This window comes from Amphiura filiformis, chromosome 14, assembly GCF_039555335.1.
Source record: "Amphiura filiformis chromosome 14, Afil_fr2py, whole genome shotgun sequence".
Lineage (NCBI taxonomy): Eukaryota > Metazoa > Echinodermata > Ophiuroidea > Amphilepidida > Amphiuridae > Amphiura > Amphiura filiformis.
The window spans coordinates 17,207,234-17,229,576 of record NC_092641.1 but is presented as its reverse complement, the minus strand read 5'-3'; the positions used below and the strand labels follow the sequence as shown (position 1 = coordinate 17,229,576).

Genomic DNA, 22,343 nt, shown 5'->3' with positions numbered 1-22,343 from the left:
AAGTCAGGGAAAAACTAAGGAGTATCGGTATTTAGTTTCCTGGGAAAGTGGATCAGATGAGCAGTGAGTAAAAACATTTGCCCTAAATCTTTATTTGATTTTTATTGTTTTATGAATTTATTAGGGCTACTGGTAAAGTGCACGGAAAAAACCTCCAAACGCACTCTAGGATTTTTCATCAGCAGCAGTAGAAATTTCTCTTGCATAGATTTTCTGGTGACCTCGCTTGGATTTAGCAAACAATGAACCGTCAGGGTTATAGCGCGTTATTTAATCTGATTCAACTCGTCGTGGCACGTATATTTATTGCACGTGTAATACTTTTGACGTCACGAAAAGTATTGGACATACAATATTGTACGTACAATACGGAGTCTGAAGCTAGCCTTAGGGTTATAGCGCGTTATTTAATCTGATTCAACTCGTCGTGGCACGTATATTTATTGCACGTGTAATACTTTTTGACGTCACGAAAAGTATTGTACATACAATATTGTACGTACAATACGGAGTCTGAAGCTAGCCTAGTGTGTTTCTTATCATAGGCGTACACTATAAGTATATCAAATTTCTGTCGAATATTCTAATTGTTTGGTTGGGAACCCATTATTATAATAACAATCTTATGGGGTGACATGGAATAGCATTAATTCCCAAATAGATCTTAATAATACATGTAGTCGCAGCCTTTTTCATCTTCTCCATTGAAGCAGTCACGTTCACCATCGCACATGTAGTACAATGGTCTACAGCTTCCGTTATCACAGGTCATCTGAAGCTCGTTACATTGGTAATCCAAGAGAGAGGGAGGGAGAGAGAGACAGAGTGAGAGAGAGACAGAGAGAGAGAGAGACAGACAGACAGACAGAGAGACAGAGAGAAACAAAATAAAATATCAGAATAAATAGGATAATTTCTACACAACAATCCGTTGACTCTACTTTAGTTGTTGATGATACATGGGGGGACGGGGACATGTCCCCTCCACATTTTCGGAGGGGGACACAATATAAAATGTCCCCCCATGTTTCAGCACATACATCTCCAATATTTGGTTTATACCTTGATTTACATTCACATTAGCCGGAGCCGCCCTATTTAGCGTTACCTTTGGATTTATTGTTCGCCCGACTTGTCCGGCTGGAAAATCAATAAAATGATTTCGTGTGAACAATACGCGCAGTTGGACAATTCTCGACTTTAGAGTGCACAATACTAAAATTCTTCATAAAATCTTTAATGTTTTATATAAGGTAAGCTTCCTCGTCTCTGTTCATTAATCAACCCTCATATCAACATGCAGTCGTTAAGTGGATGTGATCATACGACAATTGTCAGCTAAGTTTGTCGTAGGTTTGCATTACTGCGGCTGCATGAGCTTCAATCATACGATGTCAGCGATGTGTTTGCTAAAAATAGCGCTGAATGATTTGAACCCTTAGAAGCTTCCGGGGTTCTTAAAACTTGAAGCATTTTTCAATATTATAAGTAGTATTTTTGTTCGGTTTTTTACTTTTGTTTAACTTACTTTCACAGTTCTGTTCATCGCTTTGGTCCTCACAGTCGTAAAAATTATCACATCTTCCTACTAGACCGTCCTTGATCAATTCCCCATCATTGCACCGGAAGTTACGGTTCGCTGTGGATAAGATATAATGGAAGACTTTAATGTGAGATTTAGACTAGTGGAGGACAATATTCCTACCATTAGGTGGGTCGTGGTTCCAATTGTCGCCCTCATAGGCTATTTTAAATACCTAAATCATCCAAACCAGAATTTAAGCTCCCCGAGTTTTTGGTGATAAGTAAATTGTGACAATTCGGTTTGTTTGCCTTATCAAGTAATTAAACTACTAGTAACTGCTTTACAATATTAGATCATGTGGACCATGGGTTTTTTGGGGTTTTTTTTTTGTTGTTGTTTGTTTATTTGTTTGTTTTTTTTTGTTTTTGTTTTGTTTTTGTCTTTTCTTTTCTTTGTTTAACTTCATCAAGAAACATACGCTCGTATCCTTTAGGAATCCTCTGGTAATACCTACCAGGACAACCTTTTTCATCGGCACCATTCGAACAGTCTTTACTTCCATCACAACGAAAGCTGAGAGGCCTACACGTACCATCACCGCATGGATATCGTAGGCGTGGATCGCATATGTTATCTAAAATAATCAAACGTATGATTTGCATTTACATTATCATCATTATAAACATTTTCATCTTCACTATCTTCATCTCATCATCATCATCATATTAAATCACCGTCGTCGTCCTTGTCATCATCATCGTCGTCGTCGTCGTCATCATCATTAATATAATAATACAACCACCACCATCATCATCATCATCATCATTATCATCAATCATTGTCATCATCGTCACTGTCACTATCATTGATATCATCATCATTATTGTTGTCGTCGTCGACACGTCGTCGACATCATCATCAATATCAATCATGGTCATTATACTTAAAAGTTTCAGAGTGAAATCAAAGCTATGTGGGTCAGAAGAGAGGGGACAAAACCATGAATCGGGACATATGAATGTATTCTCTGGATCACGTGTACGAGCTTGTACATCTGTGATCAAGATGACACCAACTGTCATCGAAAGCTCAGAAAAGTTAGTAAAATTATTGGATTTGATTAACAAAAATGCACTATTATTTAATTTACATCATAGGTACATTTTATAATTAAGCACGATTAGCAAACATACATAGATCAAATTACCTTTGCAGTCTTCACCTTCGTCACTCTCATCCGGACAATCTGGTTCGCCATCACAATACCAACTTTTTAAGATGCAATCTCCATCGTCACAGGTATGCAAGGGTTTGTCAAGGAGGCAGAGATTTGCACTGTTATCTGTAGTCAAATATAAATCCATTCAATCAGTCAATCATTGGCGTGCCTGGACTTTTTGTCGGGGAGGGGGTAGGGTAAATAAAACAATTGCGCAGTGAGCATTAGTCAGGTTGATACAAAACTAAATCAGAATATTAATGATTGTGATTTATATTTGCGGCTGGATGGCGCAATACAACAATTTATCATAAAATCACCTGGGCATCTTGGGAGAACAATGCTAGTGCATTGAAAGGTCAACCCGGGTTAAATAAGAATGAAATAAATATATAAATGTTTTATACAAGGTTAGAAAAGGTTGCCAGAAAATGTAAACTCAACCCAGAAAGTATCGAAACGATTAGAGATGGTCAGATATATCGGGAACTGAAATAGATAGCAAAAACTTATTTAATGTATATAAAGCGCAGCTTTCTCCTGCGCATTTTGATACCTCTTTTGTTGCTCTGCGATATCATTTGGTCGAGTTATGGGCGCTTGAGTGGCTTCAAGTCGGATTTTGAAAGTTGCACTTAGCTTCTATTCATGCGTTCAATGCATTCGTCGTGTACACACCCCCCCCACCCCACCCCCCCCCCCCCACACACACACACACACACCTCCCCCACACACACAAAATCAAGACAAAGGACACCGATGTGCTCTGTTTACTTAACCATGAACTTTATTTTATTTTACTCTATCGACTTTCAACTTCAATACTTGCTACCCTTTACTTATCTCTGACTTATCTCATGAACTCTTTCTGCTGACATCTCAATACTTGGGTGTGCCCACAATCACTGTCTATCACTGCCTGGATTCGTCGTCGCATGCTCTGAACAAGATGCCTTATCTTTCCTTGGTCAATGTCTCGCCATTTCCTGAGCAGGATACGCCGAAGGCCTTCTAAGTGGGTGTCAGGCTTGATTGCCTTGTGAACTTTCCTCTGAAGAGTGTCCCACAAGTGTTCTAGTGGATTAAGGTCATTTGAATTTGGCGGACAAAAGCAATGGTCATTTATTGGTCACAGTACAATGCATTTGGCTTGAATAGGAGCTAAGTGGAACTTTCAAAATCCGACTTGAAGCCACTCAAGCGACCATAACTCGACCAAATGATATCGTAGAGCAACAAAAGAGGTATTAAAATGCGCAGGAGAAAGCTGCGCTTTATATACGCAATACATTAAATAAGTTTTTGCTATATATTTCAGTTCCTGATATATCTGACCATCTATAATCGTTTCGATACTTTCTGGGTTGAGTTTACATGTATAACGCTAGAACTACTGGGCCATAATTTGTAACACGGACTACGAAGAGGGTTGTTACACTTCCTTCCTAATTTTCAATTATATACCGTGCCGTGATATGTGATGCGATCAAGCAAAATCAGTCGGAACTCGGAAATATTGATTTTGAGATATAGCCAAATAAAGGAAATATTTCCTTTTGTTTCTTCTTGTTTTGGAAATTCTTTAATTGCTCATATCTTTGGAACTGGTTGTTCAATTTCAATGGGATTTTCTGCAAAATCCAGCTTTGTAAATGTTTTTTACTATCCTGTAAGAAACTGAAAATTTATTATTGCCGAGTTCCGACTGATTTTGCTTGATCGCATCACATATGTGGTACCAATGTATAGCTATGTGTCTCCCCTATCCAAACATTCCCCAAATATGTTCATATGAAAAGGTGTGACCACAAAAACTATTCTCTTATTAAGGGATGGGGTATGAGCGTTTGGACAGTATTTATTGTGGGACATTAGAGCACATCAGACATATCGAATTGCATTCTGAAAACGAAGAATGTCCTTCTGATATCAAATACACATTTTATGGCAAATGATTAAAAATTGATATTTTTGATATTTAACAGTACTCGAAGTAAACTTTATAAATCTGATGATATGTACTTAAAGTGTATGTAGGTGGGATGAAAAGCCGACGATCAATTGAAAATTTTGACCTTTCGTATTGAAGATATGGATTTTTTCCCAAAACACCAAAAAATTAGGTCTTTTGGGGAAAAAATACATATCTTCAAAAGGAAGGTTATATATCAAAAAATGTAAAAAATATCAAATTTAAATAATTTGTCATAGAATTTGTATTATATCGTAAATTTCAAAAATGAAAATTATTTGATATCAGAAAGACATTCTTCGTATTCAGAATGCAATAATTCGATATGTCTGATGTGCTCTCATGTGCCACAAAAAATATTGTCGAAACGCTCAAAACGCTCATTCCAGATCCCTTAAGGGAAGGGGTTTATTGTGGAACATTAGAGCACATCAGACATACCGAATTGCATTCTGAATACATAGAATGTCCTGATGATATCAAATAATTTTGATTTTTTGAAATTCGCAATGTAATACACATTTTATGGCAAATGATTGAAAAATTGATATTTTGATATTTAACAGTACTCGAAGTAAACTTTATAAATCTGATGATTTATACTTAAAGTGTATGTAGGTGGGATGAAAAGCCGACGATCAATTGAACATTTTGACCTTTCGTATTGAAGCTATGGGTTTTTTTTCCCAAAACACCAATAAAAATTAGGTCTTTGGGGAAAAATCCATATCTTCAATATAAAAGGTCAAAATTTTCAATTGATCGTCGGCTTTTCCTCCCAACTACATACACTTAGAGAATATATCATTAGATTTATAAAATTTACTTCGAGGACTGTTATCAAAAAAATGAAAAATATCAAATTTTAATAATTTGCCATAAAATTTGTATTATATCGTGAATTTCAAAAAATGAAAATTATTTGATATCAGAAAGACATTCTTCGTATTCAGAATGCAATTCGATATGTCTGATGTGCTCTCATATCCCACAAAAAATACTGTCGAAACGCTCAAAACGCTCATTCCAGGTCCCTTAATGCACCTACGCACAGTTTCCACCTCGATACACCCGAGTGCACAATTTTTCCAGCACAACGGAAATGAGCAAGTCTAGTCACCATACAGTCTGTGTTATACTACACGGTTGAGTGCATAGTATTTTAAGAGCTGTGTGAGATCTAGTGGAAAACAAACATCTGAAGTTGTTTTTGCCAAAACCTCAAGTTAAATGTTCATATTGTTTTATATTTTAAGTTTTACATATATTTAGCTTTCTCAGATTTTTTAGATTTTAAAAATTGGACGTTTTTAGTAGAAGTTATAGAAGATTGTGTAAAAATGGTGAATTCTAAGTTTTGACAACGCAACCTATATTGAAAATCTGTAACATTACTAACCGATCAGCACAAAGTTATTTGGAAAAAGTTATGCAAGTATCTATCTATTATTTATGACGTTACGAAGCAATCGTTACATGGAATTAAGGATTTACGGCCTAATCCCATTCTCTCTTTGGCGGTAGTTTTAGTTATTGTGGTGTGAGGTCCATGTCATTTGAAATGCTTGCAGAGGTCGAACTGGTTGTGGTACAGAAAAGATGGCTCCTCAATTTATTGTGCAGCAGCGTAGATTTCTTTCAAAAACTTACTGGCAAACCGGCAGCTATGTTGAGACGCAAAGAAGATTCATTAGACGATTTCCGCGAGCACGCGTTCCAGTCAAAGGAGCGATTAGATAGTGTATAACGTAAAGAAGTTTGACGAGCACAGAACTGTCAGGAATCGGCAGAGTGAAGCTTCAGGTGCTCGTAAGACTGTAAGAACTAGAGCGAACATTGTAGCTGTCTGGCAAGCTTTAAGGCCCAACCCCAACAGTAGTTGTCGTCGAAATGCTGTGCCAAACATCCCACGTTCTTTATTTAATCGTATCGTGCCATTTTCAAGGGTATGCGAGTCGTTTGCGCTGAAAATGAAAAGCAGTTTTTCATTGATTTTACATTATTGCATGCCACGCCAAAACAAATAAAGGTAGCGTGCTGAAATTAACAGAATAAGTAGGAGACATGTCCAGCATTATAATATATGTATAAAAAATAGATACACTGCTCGTTTTCTATTTTTAATTATTTTTGCAAACACGGTACAAATCATTCTGGGACACCCTGTATAAAAGGAAATGACTACCTTCACCTAACCACCTAACTAAGAAGTAACAAGTCAGTAGCTCTTGAAGTAATATCACAAAAGCGAAATGAAAATTATTGATTTTACTGTAGAAACCTATGGTGGGCCTCACCAACCCCCTCTATTGTTATCTTTGATGGCCGGTCCTCCCCTTGGTAAGGTGTGGGGTAAAAAATTAAACACTACAATGAGCGCAAAGAATGGATCTACGATTAGCTCAGGTCGTTTGGGCGTGAACGCGTGCGTTTTTTATGACAGGTAAAAATCTTAGGTGGGGTTGGTGCAAACCGGGCCCCTTCGTACAGTGGTTCTAAGGTTTCATAACATTCAAACACATTTCTTGTTTTTCTTTTTTGACAACTTACTGTAAAATATTCTAACATAAATGGTCAATTCTAGCCAAAGCGGGCCAAAATTCTCACTGGTGGCCATTTTGAAAATGTTTTCCTTTTCAATTCTAGACTTATCAAATGAGACGATCATGTCTAGTGAATCATCAGGTGGAAGTGCCATCGGATTGAAAAATAACTTTTCTTGCTAGACCAAATAAAGTGTTAAATGCGCATATGCATGTTACCCACGAATTCAAGCATTTGTCACCTGTTGTACGCCATAAAATTTCACTTTCTTTAATATCTTTCAATATTTTATGTGTGACTCATATACACTAGAAATCGGTGAAGACTTTGAACGTAAAATAGAATTTTATTACATATATCTACAAAGAAATATTTTGGTTATTACAAATTTTAAGAAAGAACCAGGTGTACAGTTAAGATTGTGTCAATTCTTCGAACTCTTTCCAAAGTGGCTGTCATTTAACATTACTGTATTATTCCGAAAGATTAGAATAAATGCTTCATATAAATATAAAGTTAGATTTTGTATCTCGTCGCAGGATGAGGATCTAGGATGGATTCGTGGGTAACAGCGTCTGGAAAATAGCAATTCCTATTAATTTTTTTTAATAAAAATAAAAAATACTTTTCCGTATGTCAATAATTCAGGCTGCAATGGCACTAAAATGAATTTTAATCAAAATACAGACTAAATGGAATATTTAGAATGGATCATTATGACATTTTGGGTATACAAATTTTGAGAATAATGAAGTTGTCAAATTCAAATAGACAGAGCAAACAATTTTATATTATTATTTTAGTAAAATCATTCCATATTTTCATGCAGGAATATTCTATTAACTCATGTTTGACAGTTCCTATGAACTAAAACACTATCAATACATTGTTAACTATAATTAAAGTAGGGATTCGTGGGTAACCAAAATGTTCGTGGGTAACACATATTTGAAGGTATGTATTGGTAAGCGGCAAAATAGAAAATATTACAGAAGGTTGGAAACCACCATGCGGTTATTCCTCCATTGTGTTTCAATGATTCCCGTTTCTCTAACCAATTGCATTTACCCAAAAAATGGTAATTTAGGATAATCAATCAAAACTTCATGATGCAGCTTCAGTATACCTTCAAGAGGACGCTATTAAACAGGACTGTTTTGGAACCTATTTCGCATGTTTTCAAAATGTTAAGATGCATAAGAAACATATAATTTACGAGTAAATCCTTGGATTCGTGGGTAACGCCGAATTCATGGGTAAAGCTATAAGTACTGTAGTACCGTTTGGGGTGTGCGTTTCCTAGGTGTATAAACTGTAAGTAATGTCAAAATTATAGCATACCCATGGCTTGAATATGTGCTGATTTAAACTTAAAATAAACAATCTCCTTATTTTTCAAGGTTAGCATCTATTCGGGATTCGTGGGTAACAAAAGTTTAAACCGTCGTAGATTCTTTTTTAAAGCGGTGAACGTATTTTTACGATTTACAATTTTAAGCGCTTGTCAAACTAAATTCAGTGTCCAAAGTCATTAAATGTTAATTTAAGTTATGGCAATTATATTTGCTGGACTCGTGGGTAACAGTTGATACGTGGGTAACGTCAAATTTGATTTTATGGAATTTTATGGGTAAAACGTATTTGCATAAAATAATCACTTGGACCTCAGAATTATAGAACGAAACTTCGTTTCATGATATAGTCATTTATGGCATATTCACTTAACTTTTTTCAGAACGATCATTTTATTTTTTTGATACGCGGGTAACAAAATTATTAGCCAAATTGACTTAATGGCCTCTAGAGTCCGCAAACTTTGGTGGAATTCAATCGTTTTACATATGATGAGAGATCATGCAAACGTCTTTCTAACGGTAATAATTTCATTTTGATTGAAGGACATTCAATGACATATATGGTGTTTATCTTTGAATTCGTGGGTAACGCCAATTCATTTAAGCTATCATAACTTGTCCCCTGGTATGACTTGCTAGTAAAGGCCTATATGCACAAAGAGAGCACATTGGACGTGACATGATATGCTCCATCAATAACGTAATTTACTATAATAATGAAATTTTAAAGTGGAAAGTTAACATAGAGATAATTTTGTCCCACTTTCGCTGGAATTGACCAAATGTACATGTATATTAACATGGACAAAAATAATATACTACGCCAAAACAATATCCTTACACTTGGAAAAGTAATCACAATTTCAAAACATATTGGAATAAATTTGTTTTTGTAATAAATGTACTATATAATCTGGCACAAAAACACGACACCCATTGAATTCAATGTGACAAAAAGCAAAGTTACAAGCATTTGATTAGACGAAGGTCCAGTTTTTCATATTTTATAACATGCATCATCGTCAGCATTGTTTGAGTACTAACTTTACGAATAAAAGCATCATTCCGCAACGCAAAAGTATCATTTATTAGCACTGCAATTTTAAAATACGATTGATTTTCATTAAACTAGAATGCAAATTATTTTCAGAAAGTTTAATTTGCGGTGGTAACGACCAATTAAAGTTGCATCATTCCATAACATTGCGGAATGATGCATAATTCATTATGTACCAGGTTGAGAAAAAAATTAAACACAATTTTGGGTTTAAATATGCTAAAATGCATTGCATTTAACTATTTTTAGAGTAATTGATGTTTCAGCACTGCCTGAACCATTGCAAGGAGTCATGGATTGCAAGGATATTTGTTTTAATTTACGATAAATATAAACGGTGATGATTATTTCTTGATAGATGGTGATAGTTGTTATGTTACATACTTTGGCTAACATCCAGTGCTAAATTTCACTTCCAAGAATTCTAGACTAGCAGAATGTTGACATAATGTTAATTTCAGAATGTGGCTTTGCAACACAAATTATCGGACAAAAAATATGTTTGGATAAATATTGATATTTGTGAGCTAATATAATTAGCTAAGTATATAAAACACACTTTACTCAAATGTATTGATATTTCTATTTTCATTTTCAAAATGGACTGCTTTTCATTTTCTATGGGATTTTACACACAACATCATTCCGCAACACTCCTTAAGGCTGGTTCAAAGTGAATATTCGAAGGCGAATATTCGGCTTCGAATACGTTTTGGGCGTCAAAATATATGCGGCTTCGAATATAAAACTATGAACCGGAGAAAGATATATTTCTACAGTTCATAGCGTTGCCCGACTGTTAACAAGTATTGCCCGTTGACCAAGGTAAGCAAAATTTAGAGAATTTCTTTAACGAAGTTAATAAAATCATAATAGGTCAACTCCATTGAACTATTGTCATGATTTAATGTCTGTATAAACATGATAAATGGGTTTAAATAGGAGCAGTGGCGTAACCAGTGGGGGCCGGGTACAAGCTGCCCCCCCGGACACACAAAAACCTGGAAGAAGAGTCAAAAATTGGGAAGAGGGAAAAAGGAGAAAAAAAAAGGGAGGGAAGAAAAAGAGGGAAGAGAAAGGGGAAAGAAGAGAAATAAAAATCCCTTTAAAAGGGAGTACCCAGGCCATACGGAGGTCACATGACTGCACCCCCCGGAACTGCCCCACCTTGGCTCCACATAGCTGCAAAGAGGTAGGCAGTGTATGCAGTAAGCATATATAAAACACAGGTCTTCTGAAGGTGGTGATTCAGCCAAAGAACTAGTACTCCACAACTGAGCTATGATTGCTGAATAAGTATAATATGAACTACCTGTAGGCCTATGCTACTACTAGCCATCACTGGTACTACATGTAGCCCTCTGACTGCAGTCAGAGAACATCCCCATTATGCCAATATGTTTGTATATAAATGTATATGAATGCATGTGGTGTTACTATGCTATAGAACATTTGGCTCAGAGGTCACAGCTAGGATATCAATTTAAAGTAAATGATTTGGTACATGAAGATCAATCAAAACTAATTATGAACTTGAGACGGCCAGATTTAGTGACCTTCTCTGTCAAACATTGCACAGATTCTCATGTTGAGTATCTGTGATTTTTAATGAGTGAGAATGTTTCACTGGCAAATGCTTAATCAATGCTTAATTATTTTGATAAAAGTAGGCCTATATCAAACAGTCTACATGGTCTAAGTGGAATAACTTGCATGATGGGAGCAGGAGGATTTTTTACAATTAATTTAGTGTCCGATTATAATAGCAGACTAGTAGTTTAATGGTTCCTTCTAATTCAGTCTGTGATGAGAACAACAATGCAATTCAAATCATAGATGTTTAAGAAGTGTGACCTCAGACCAGCCAGCCAGCTAGCCAAGTTCATGAATTAGTGGCCATGGCCATTCACCAGTCAACTTTCATATTGCAACATCATCCCTATATGTCAAAAAATAACTTCATAGGCTACAGAACAGCTGTACGAATAATTGTCATGGGGACTTGAATGAGGTTAATATTCCATCCATTCCCTGGGTAAAGTCAAGCACTACTGAATATAGTTTTATGAATTTTGTCATGGGGAGTGAGGTTAGTTTTTAGTAGCCTGCAGATCCATTAGATACTCTGCATTATCCTGTAAAATAATTTTAATGAGGACGAAGCAAATGCATTTGGCTACTTCGTTTCAAAGTAGCCAATTTGGGTTCAAAGGACAAGGTCTAAACTGAATGTAATATCACCAGGCTGAAGCCTGGGTGAAAAAAATGGGAAGGAGAAGAGAGAAAAAAGGGAAAAAGAGGGAAGAGAAAGGGAAAGAAGAAAAGAAAAAGAGGGAAGAAAAGGGGAAGAGAGAAGAGAAAGGGAAGGGACTCAAGGGAGAAGAGAAAAGGGAAAGAAAGAGAGAAGAAGATCTATAGGCCTACTACTTTCATTGTGAAATTTGTACTCTGAAACACTGATATTTTCTAATATGCAAAAAACCAGGAGCAGGCGCGGAGGTTGACCCATGACCCATACCTTCTTGTAGGTTTCAACTGCAAAGCAAATCATGAAATGAATGAGTAATAGATAAATAAATAAAGAAAATAAATAAATAAATAAATAAATAAAAAATAAATAAATAAGTCAATAAATAAGTCAATAAATAAATAAATAAATAATTAAAAAATTTAATAATAATAAATAAATAAATAATTAAATAAATAAATAAATAAATAAATAAATAAATAAATAAATAAATAAATAAATAAATAAATAAATATAAATAAATAAATAAATAAATAAATAAATAAATAAATAAATAAATAAATAAATAAATAAATAAATAAATATATAAATAAATATATAAATATCATAAGATATGATTGAAGCGACGACAAATATGACAGCCCTCACAAGTGTTATATATGAGACCACCCACGGTGACCCACCAAATATATATCTGTCGAGTTCAACAAAATTCAACTCCCACAAATATATTTCCGGTGAATACTTTTTCATTGGCTGATATCCACTAGAGATCGGTATCATCAAAGTAGTATTGCTCTCATTTCATGATTCATTGAGCAATCAATTTTGGCATTCGACCGAAATACGCGTCAAAAGATAAAAAGTTTCGTTCCGAACTTGTGTAGGCCTACATTGCTAGGGCCTAAGTGTGTTTTAATGCCTGATTCACAAATTATAGAAATAAACAAGAATTTATTTTTAAAAGAACACGCAATGATAGGGTACCAATCCTCGTGGTTTTGGTTGTTCTGCATAGTTTATGAAGAGATTCATTGCAAAGCGCTATATATCCATTCCTACATATTACTTATTTTGCCCTCTTAATTATTAATTATAATTATGAATTTGACTGATAACAACGCATTACATCTTTATTCGGCCCAAAATAACAACAATGGGTGAACTTCCATGGCAAACGCATTTTTATATCAATAACTAATGATTTACCACCCCGGCATATGGGGACCTAGAACTGGGGCCAAACATTATTTATGTAAAACCGGGGTGGAGGCATAAATCTGAATTTGAATATGTGAAAAATATCACATTCTAATAATTTGTCATAAAATTTGTATTATATCGTGAATTTCCGTTGAAAGACCTATTTTTTTTTGGTGTTTTGGGGAAAAAATCCATATCTTCAATATGAAAGGGCAAAATTTTCAATTGATCGCCGGCTTTTCCTCCCAGCTACATACACTTTAAGAAAATATCATTAGATTTATAATATTTACTTCGAGGACTGTTATATATCAATATGTGAAAAATATCACATTCTAATAATTTGTCATAAAATTTGTATTATATCGTGAATTTCAAAAAATGAAAATTATTTGATATCAGAAAGGCATTCTTCGTATTCATAATGTAATTCGATATGTCTGATGTGCTCTCATGTCCCACAAAAATACTGTCGAAACGCTCAAAACGCTCATTCCAGATCCTTTAATTTTCATTGGGGATTTTTGAAATCATCGTTCGTCGAACGATATTCAGGTGACCTCGAGCCTTTCATATAAATCAATAGTATCTCGCTATCAGTTGCGCGATATTTAATCCGGTTCAACTCATATTTTATTCGTTGCCGTATATATTTTGACGTCACAAAAAGTATTCGAAGACGAATATACGCAGGACAACCAATTCTTTAGAAATGCATCGTCGCGCTAAAAGTCGATCGATACATGTTAAAATCAGTACAATTCAGAGATACACCTTTTTGCTATGAAATTTATTTTCTCGGTCAAGTATAAAGCAATATTTTTTTTCTTCAGTAATGTCAGTTAAAAACATAGTGCTTGGATATACATTTTTTTTTAATCCTGGTGTTAAAATTCAAGCATCATATTTTGTCTTTTAGTGTGATATTTTTGATTTTTATAGGCCTTAAGTTCGCCCGCGAGCTTTTTACGGAATTCATTTTTAGCGTCTCAAACTAATATAGTTTGCTAAAGAAAGATATTTCCCACCTCTGTAAGGCACATCGTGTGGGTCTATATATTATAGTTTTGTCAGAATTTCCGTTTTTATTTTACCCTTTTTCCCTTCATGCTCCGAAAATGTCAAACTCAGTACTTTATCTCGAGAGCAACCAGCAGAAATAATCGATATTTCAATTGTTGTCAACCAGGTCCCTTTTCCATTGAAAACCAGGATTGCCTGACCAGCGATTTGGTAGCCCAAATCCCCAATTGGATGGTCTGGTAAATGAGGTGAATTTTGGAAATTTGCTCCCGTGATAGCCTGCAATTTCAATTTATAGGGGCTATGGATTCCATGATTATGAAAACCATTTTGTCTGTTTGTTTGTTTGTTTGTTTGTTTATTTACCTAGGATGAGGTCCATGGGAAAATCCACTGTCCAAACCTAGAAAAATTCGCGTGTTATTATAGGGGATTTTAATTTTCTGTCCCTCCTATCTCCAGGTGAATTTTGAATGACCCCCCCCATCGCGGGTTGGCATTTTCATTACACCCTTCAGACTTGCGTTCGGGTTTGTGTAGGCCTATTTGTCATAATTTAGCGCTATAGGACCTACTTTCTAAATGTATAGCTATAGCCGTGCTATATAAATATTATTAAGTACCGGTATGTAATATTATGTAGGCCTATGGGGGTGGGTGGGTGCAGAGGTGTGTGAGGTGGGTAGTGGGTGTATGTAGGGATGGTAGGGGTGGTACTCAACACATTTTAACCATGACTTACAATGCAAGGCTCATTGTTGCCATAAATGATTTTTCCTTTAGGTCATTATAATAGGTTGTTATAAACTTTCATGTTTAGCCTTGTATTGTTTTGGCTGCTTCATTATGACTTTCGATGGGTTTAAGCAATTTTAAACAAACACAAACAAAAGGCACTATACCCAGTCACCTTCATGACAATTGAAACACTAGGTAATTTCTTTGCTATATTGAAGTTCTGGCAACACTGTAGCCAGGCCGGGCACCCAGAGATATCAATCCACAATGCTAGTATTAGCCTAAGATGTCACGCATGGATTTGAAAACTTTTCAGCTGGTAGTAAAAAATTATGGAATCAAAACGGAAATTCTGACAAAACTATGATATATCGCTCACGGTGATGTGCGTTAGAAAGTTGGGAAAAATCCTTCTTTAGCGAACTATATCACTTTGAAAACCTAAAAGGTTAATCCAAAAAAAAGGCTCGCGGGCAGAGTTGAAGCCTATCAAAATCGAAAATCTTACACTAAATGACTGAATTTCACGCCTAAGTTTAACACTAGGATTTACAAAAAAATACAGTATCAAGCATTACAGTTTTTCCTGACATTTACTGAAAAAATTAAAATTATTGCTTTTCATTTGGCCGAGAAAATTAATTTTACATTGAAAAGGTGTAACTCAAAATTTTGCTCATTTCAACACCAAATTTGATCGTTTGTATTGCCTCATTAAATGACTGAGTGAGCCTTGCATAACAAAAGAATTGGTTGTCCTGCGTATAGACTGCTTACATCATTCTGCAACGTGACCTAGTGTCAGAAAATTTGGCATAAACAGACGATGCCCAAGGTTTGTTTCAAATGGATACTGATAATTGTTAGTTTACATCCTAAGCTTTACATTTAGTGGAAAATTTAACATCTCAGATCACTAAAAACACAGAGTTTGTCAAAAATGTTTAGTGAAAAAAAAATTGCTCCCGAGCGCATCATTCCGCAACGCGACGTTTGCATATGCATTATGGAAATTAGGGTGGTTTGGAAACGTTTCTCCTACCTTAATTATTCACTTACCAAAAATACAGCCTGTCTCAAAAAAAGTTGTGCAAGTAAAAAGCGTCCTCTTTGGCAATTAGATAATACCGCTGTGACATGATGCTTACATTATAACGTCAAGGGCGTTTAGTTAACAACGAAAGGGTAAAATCACAATTGTGCCACTTTTACTAGGGAAGAGGTCTACACATGTAAATCAATGATAGTATCAAGTTTATCAAGAGTTTCTTCGTGAAATCAAAAGCTGTTTTTACTGTTTTATCATGATACAGGTATAATGATTCTCTTTTTCCACTTAAAACAGATTAATAAATAAATAAATATTTCACATTCTGCTGTTAAATTAACTACATGAGCATGTCAATGATTTTATCATGGTAAATACTGTTCTCTTTGTCACTCAAGACATGTTAAAAGACAAACAAATATTGCACACTTATAGGTTCATGAACGCGTATTACTTGTTGAGAGAGAAATTAGACAAAATGATGCACACGCGCTGATGTTGATGCGTTTTATGCACGAGCCCCGAAGCCGGGAAATGCATTAGACGCATCAACATCAACTATCATTGATATACATGTACACGATGTACAGCCCTCTTCCCTAGTAAAAGTGGCACAATTGTGATATTACCCTTTCGTTGTTAACTAAACATATCTCGAGATTAAAACGAGCAAATTGAACAGCACAAACGCCTGAAACGGCATTTAAGAGTTAAGACTGCGCCAAAGAGGGCGCTTTTCACATGCACAATGTTTGGCTGCTACATTAAAAAGAAATTCGCACGAAGGCATTTTGCATCATTCCGCAACGCTTGGAATTGCCCATTGACAAACCAGATGAATTTATTTAGAAATTTTAACATAATGTTGAAGAAATATTTATACCAACACCTGTCTGCCCGTACAATTTTTGTTCAGCTCGAAATTAAAAGATACATAATGTGATCAGTTACTAACATTTTGTGGACCACTAATAAGAATAAACAAATAAGAATAATATTCGAGACGGAGAATTAAAGTTAAACTATGTGGGAAATTAAATATGAGAAAGGTGTTTAACACAAGTCTCCACATACGATGACAGCAAGTGAAATAATTTCACTGACCATCCAGGATTTGATCCTGGGACCTTCGGATCACCGGAGCGATGCTCTACCAACTGAGCTAATGAGTCAGATGGAGAAGAGCAGTGATGTAATTATCTAGGCCTTCAGTTCAATACCCGCCCTCTATCATCTTCAAATCCAAAAAGCTTTAAGAAAGAGGTTGGGAAATCATTCCGAAATTATATTCGAGACGGATAAATAAAGTTAAAATATATGTGAAATTAAATATAAGACAGGTTTTTAACACAAGTCTCAACATACATAAATGACAGTCAGTGAAACAATTTCACTGACCATCCAGGATTTGAACCTGGGACCTTCGGATTACCGGACCGATGCTCTATCAACTGAACTAATGCGTCAAATGGAGAAGAGCATAAAATGAGTTAAAGAGGTTGGGAAATCATTCCGAAATCATATTCGAGACGGATAAATAAAGTTAAAATATATGGGAAATTAAATATAAGACAGGTTTTTAACACAGGTCTCCACATACATAAATGACAGCCAGTGAAACAATTTCACTGACCATCCAGGATTTGAACCTGGGACCTTTGGATGGAGAAGAGCATAAAATGAGTTAAAGAAATTTCTCGCAAGAATAATATTGTTTATGGAAATCGCACATTATTGGTTTAAATCTGTAACTCTGCACAAAATGATCAAGCTGTTTGTTATAAAACAGATATTACAGTCGACTTACCTCTTTTTTTAATCTGTCTATCTTTTTTGCATTCAATAATTGTGCATACCGCAGTAAGACAGAAAAATAAAACCACAAGTTGTTGATTCATCGTGAAGAAAGTTTCAGTCGTCTATTGTTCTTCCTTGGGCTATAAACAGAGATCCAAATATTATATTATCACTCCCTATCCGAGCTATAAAGAAAACAACATTCAATAGCACTGGTTTTTATATGCAGAATTATTTCTAATCTAATATTGTTTAATTGTTTGATTCGATTGTATATAATAGCTATATGTTTGCTGATTCTTTGAACATGCTCAGACGATGAAGTTATGATTGAAAACGTATGGTTTTGGAATAAAAAGTAATCATTGCGTCTATCATGTTTATGATTAACATTAAACACATAGCTGCTAAGCTCCCAAATTTACATTGTACAATTGTGCACTTTGTGATAAAAGCATGAGAATGTCCACACATGAAGTACTTGATCCAACATTTATTTTAAGATGTGGGGCCATATCAAATTTGACCCTAGTGACCCCTACAGGGCACGAAAGGTCACACAGGGGTAAAAATTTGAAACTGCTCCGATCTAACACTTGTCGACAGATAAACCAAATTATTCGACTGATTACAAAGATCTCAAACACGTATGCCTTTAGTTGGTGCTATCTATTATTCTACAAATACCTCATTTTGGGGTAAAAAGATCACATTTCTTGTTGTACAAGGATGAAAATTTTAACTTGCTCCGCTTTTGCCAAAATTGGTTGCAAATTATTTGTCTTGACATAAGAATCAAGTACTTACCATCTCAAATGGACTCTTTACTTGTTATTTGCAGTGGAAGTCAACGGTCAACAGGACCCTAGTATGGCCAATGGAATTTGACATTTTTACTTCAATATGTTGAGTAGATGTGCAAAACTATTCTTTTTATTATGAGTTGTATCAGCTAAACGGACAATTGGCCACCATTTTTGTCGGCTATTTGTTATATATCATATGCATAAACTTGCGTAATAGATTCAGTTTAGCCCTGATGGAGTAACATACTGCAGTTACTGTTCATTTTCCTATACACAATACACTGTGCTCTCACCATTGACGTGTGACTTCTACAAACAGTGTATGTTAGAGGTATAGGGCATTGCCTAGTTAACGTCACTGTGTGAAAAATAACCGGCCAATATTTTTGTACTCTCTGAAATTCTATAGAAAATATAGTTTTGTAACATGTCCTGAATTTTTAGCTAATTTAGATGTTTGGAAATATTCGAACTTTGGTGTTTTAGTAAGGTAGGGCACGGCATTGCCTGTAAACTTCCCTGTGTAAATCAAAAGCAACTTTTAGTGACTATCACTCACTTGTGGTCCGCTCTCTTCCGAAGGGCATTAAAGCTAAAACACTTGACGGATATTTTTTGTACTTGTTGTCAACCAAAAATAATGTAAACAATACATGTAGACTAAAAACTGAGTAGGTGGGGCATCAACAAATGTTCGTACCCCCCCTCCCCCCGATATGTAAATGACAAATAACAGCAAAAACAACTCCCATATCTGTCCATAACTTTGGTCAGTGGAGCGAGTCAGGGGGTTTCAAGTGGGTGATTATTGTTTGGCAAGTGTCATAATTGGGCATAAGTGCTGTCCACCATTTAATGTAGAGGATGGGCTAGACTTTATCGATTGATTTTGCTGGAATAATTTCCTGTTAACCAGGTTTAAGTACGGCAAAGGTCGAATCATGTTTGCTGTACAGCATAACTGCATTATGATAATTACAAATGCCGTAATTTGATGCGTTTTAAGTTTGTTGAAATGTCCAAAAAGTGGCCACTTGGAATACGAATATGTATTTCTCTTGTTGAACATTGTCCAAAGTTTTCTTGACCTAACCAAGATTATCTTGATATAACCACATAACTTGATATAATCGACAGTTGATCAGACTTTGAATAAAGGAAATACCCCAGCAAACACAAAACGTTTTCGACATCATTCGCAAAAGGTTATAAAAGGTTGTCAGAAAACGTTTAAATGTCGGGTTATATAAAGGGTATATTAAGAGTATAAAACGTTTTCATAACCTTAAAAACATTTTTGATAATCTACTGCTCAGCAAACAAAAATGTTTCACAGAAAACGTTTAAATGTCGGGTTATATAAAGGGTATAAAAACGTTTTAATAACATTCCAAAAACATTCTTGAAAACTTGGTACAAAACATTCTAAACAAATTCTTATTTTATGGTTGAAAAAATATTTTGCGAAAAATGTTTGCCCAAAATATTTTCAATAACGTTTTAAAAACGTTTTCATGACCTTTTTATACCCGACATTTAAATGTTATTAAAAGGTTTTGAAAAAACATTTTAAGAACATTTCTGTGTTTGCTGGGTTCAAATATTTTAACATAATGTTATTTAAGTATTGACACAATATTTGGCAAAAATGTTTGCAAAAATAGTTTATAATAACATTTTTTGAAAACATTTAAAAATATTGTTGTAGTGTGTTTTCATACAAAACGTTTTAAAACGTTATCATGACCTTTATATAACCCGACATTTTAATGTTATTAAAACGTTTTTACCTAAACCAAAAGCCAAAATATAACTTATCAAAAACGTTTTTAAAACGTTTTTGTGTTTGCTGGGACAATGGATAATGGAACAAAAGAACAGGGCTAGTCGTAAACGGTTCCAAAAAAGTAAGCCCCCCCCCCCTCAAAAATTCAAGCATAACTAAAAACTTTTTTTAGGGATTTCAAGTAGGCCTACTCACATCTATGCATTTCTCTTAAGGTAAGGTTTCACAGGTTAAAGTGATTTGTGTAAATACTGGTCAAAATATGTTCATATTCGTTCACAATGTGGGGCAAGATACCAGAATTGGGAAAATATGGATAAAATTAGTCATGCGTAACAAAGTACAATAAGTGACTATATCTCATTAACCAATGATCCTAAAGATACGCGACCGCTGACATTTTTGTTCCTTACAACCGGAGGAGATGTTCGACATATTGCACGACTCTGTAGGATATTTGATTAAAAAGATACAGAGTTAAGCGCAAAAAGTACAATAAATGACTATTATCTCATTAACCAATGATCGTACAGATACGCGACCACTGACATTTTTGTTCCTTATGACCAGAAGAAAAGTTTGACATATCGCACGACTCTCTAGGATATTTTGTTAAAAAGATACAGAGATACGTGCACAAAGTACGATAAGTGACTATATCTCATTAACCAATGATCCAACAGATATGCCACCGCTGACTTTTTTGTTCCTTATGACCAAAGGAAAAGTTTGACATATCGCACGACTCTGTGTTTGGTTAAAAAGATAGAGGGTTAAGTGCACAAAGTACAAAAAAGTGGTTATATCTCATTAACCAATGATCCTACAGATATGCCACCGTTGACTTTTTTGTTCCTTACAACCAGAGGAAAAGTTTGACATATTGCACGACTCTCTATGATGATTGGTTAAAAAGTAAGAGGGTAAAGTGCACAAAAGTACAAAAAGTGTCTATCTCTTTAACCAATGTTCCTACAGAAATGCGACAACTGTCCGTTTGTTCCTGATGATCAGAGGAAAAGTTTGACATATCACACGACTGCACACAATTCTCTAGGATCACGGGTTAACGTTTACGTATGCATGTCCCTAACGGTACACCGTAGTAACCTCAAACACCTCTATACCTAAATTAATCGAAGAGTCCACTGACGGGTCACGGACCTCAATGGTCAGAGTACGCATGTGCAATTCAGCCTCTACACAACCAGTGGCGTAGATTTCTTTTAGACATTGGGGGGGGGATGAAGTTGGAAAAAAATCTTGAAGTATAGTCAATTCAGCACCCTTTGGCGTCAGAATTAGTTTATGATATAAATGCGCGCGAAGCGCGCGAAGATTTGTTGCTATTTTGAAGCTAAACTGATGAAATATGGTGTAAAAGTAGATTAAATACGCGCGAAGCGCGAAAATTGCACTTTTGGGGCTAAAATGGCCAAATATGAGGTTAATTTGGTCAGAAACCCATTATCAGGCGTCAACATTGGGGGGATGATTGTATGGACCATCCCCCCCTGGCAAAATATTGGGGGGGGGGGTAAATCTCCCCATTTACGTTTATTATATTACACATTATCATCGTTTGAATATTTGTTTTGATGACAGTGTCATAAATATTTAAATGAAGGTAAATATAATTTAAATAAAACAGGCTTTTCTTCAATTTTCCACTTTCTGTTCAGAAGTAAACACTACTATTCGCGCCTCCCGGCGCGAGCAATAAACACTCAGCCATGATTAAAACCCTTGCTGGATATTTTTTGGATATAACTATAATGATAGCAATTTCATCAAATTTGTTCGTTTTAAACATTCTTGTCATTAAAGTTGTTTAAGAGAAATGCAATATATATGAGTGGGCCTACTTGTAATCCCTATATAAAAAAATGCAATTTTTTCCGAGATCAAATTTCATAAATGGCTGTATTTTCTGGCGAAGGACAAATGTTGGACAAAAAAGGGGCCTAACAGTTTCTTAGTTATGCCCAAATTTATGAGGGGGACTTGCTCTTGGAACCGGTT

At 35.2% G+C, this 22,343-nt stretch overlaps 1 protein-coding gene across 2 annotated transcripts in view; it reads right to left on the bottom strand.

The window, feature by feature from the left end:
* Positions 1 to 354: 354 nt before the first annotated feature.
* The window catches only part of LOC140169789 (uncharacterized), a 58,733-nt gene continuing 36,744 nt past the window's right edge, over positions 355 to 22,343 (bottom strand). Inside the window, exons 1-5 of one of the 2 annotated variants that reach the window (XM_072193093.1) lie at positions 17,740 to 17,919; positions 2,733 to 2,867; positions 2,040 to 2,159; positions 1,529 to 1,639; positions 356 to 795 (exon numbers count right to left, since the gene is read on the bottom strand). In XM_072193093.1, the coding sequence (XP_072049194.1) occupies positions 665 to 795; positions 1,529 to 1,639; positions 2,040 to 2,159; positions 2,733 to 2,867; positions 17,740 to 17,830 (588 nt within the window). In that variant the 5' untranslated portion in view covers positions 17,831 to 17,919 and the 3' untranslated portion in view covers positions 356 to 664. Of the gene's footprint in view, positions 796 to 1,528; positions 1,640 to 2,039; positions 2,160 to 2,732; positions 2,868 to 17,739; positions 17,920 to 22,343 lie in introns of those variants that run through there. The other variant, XM_072193094.1, reaches the window with a different exon arrangement.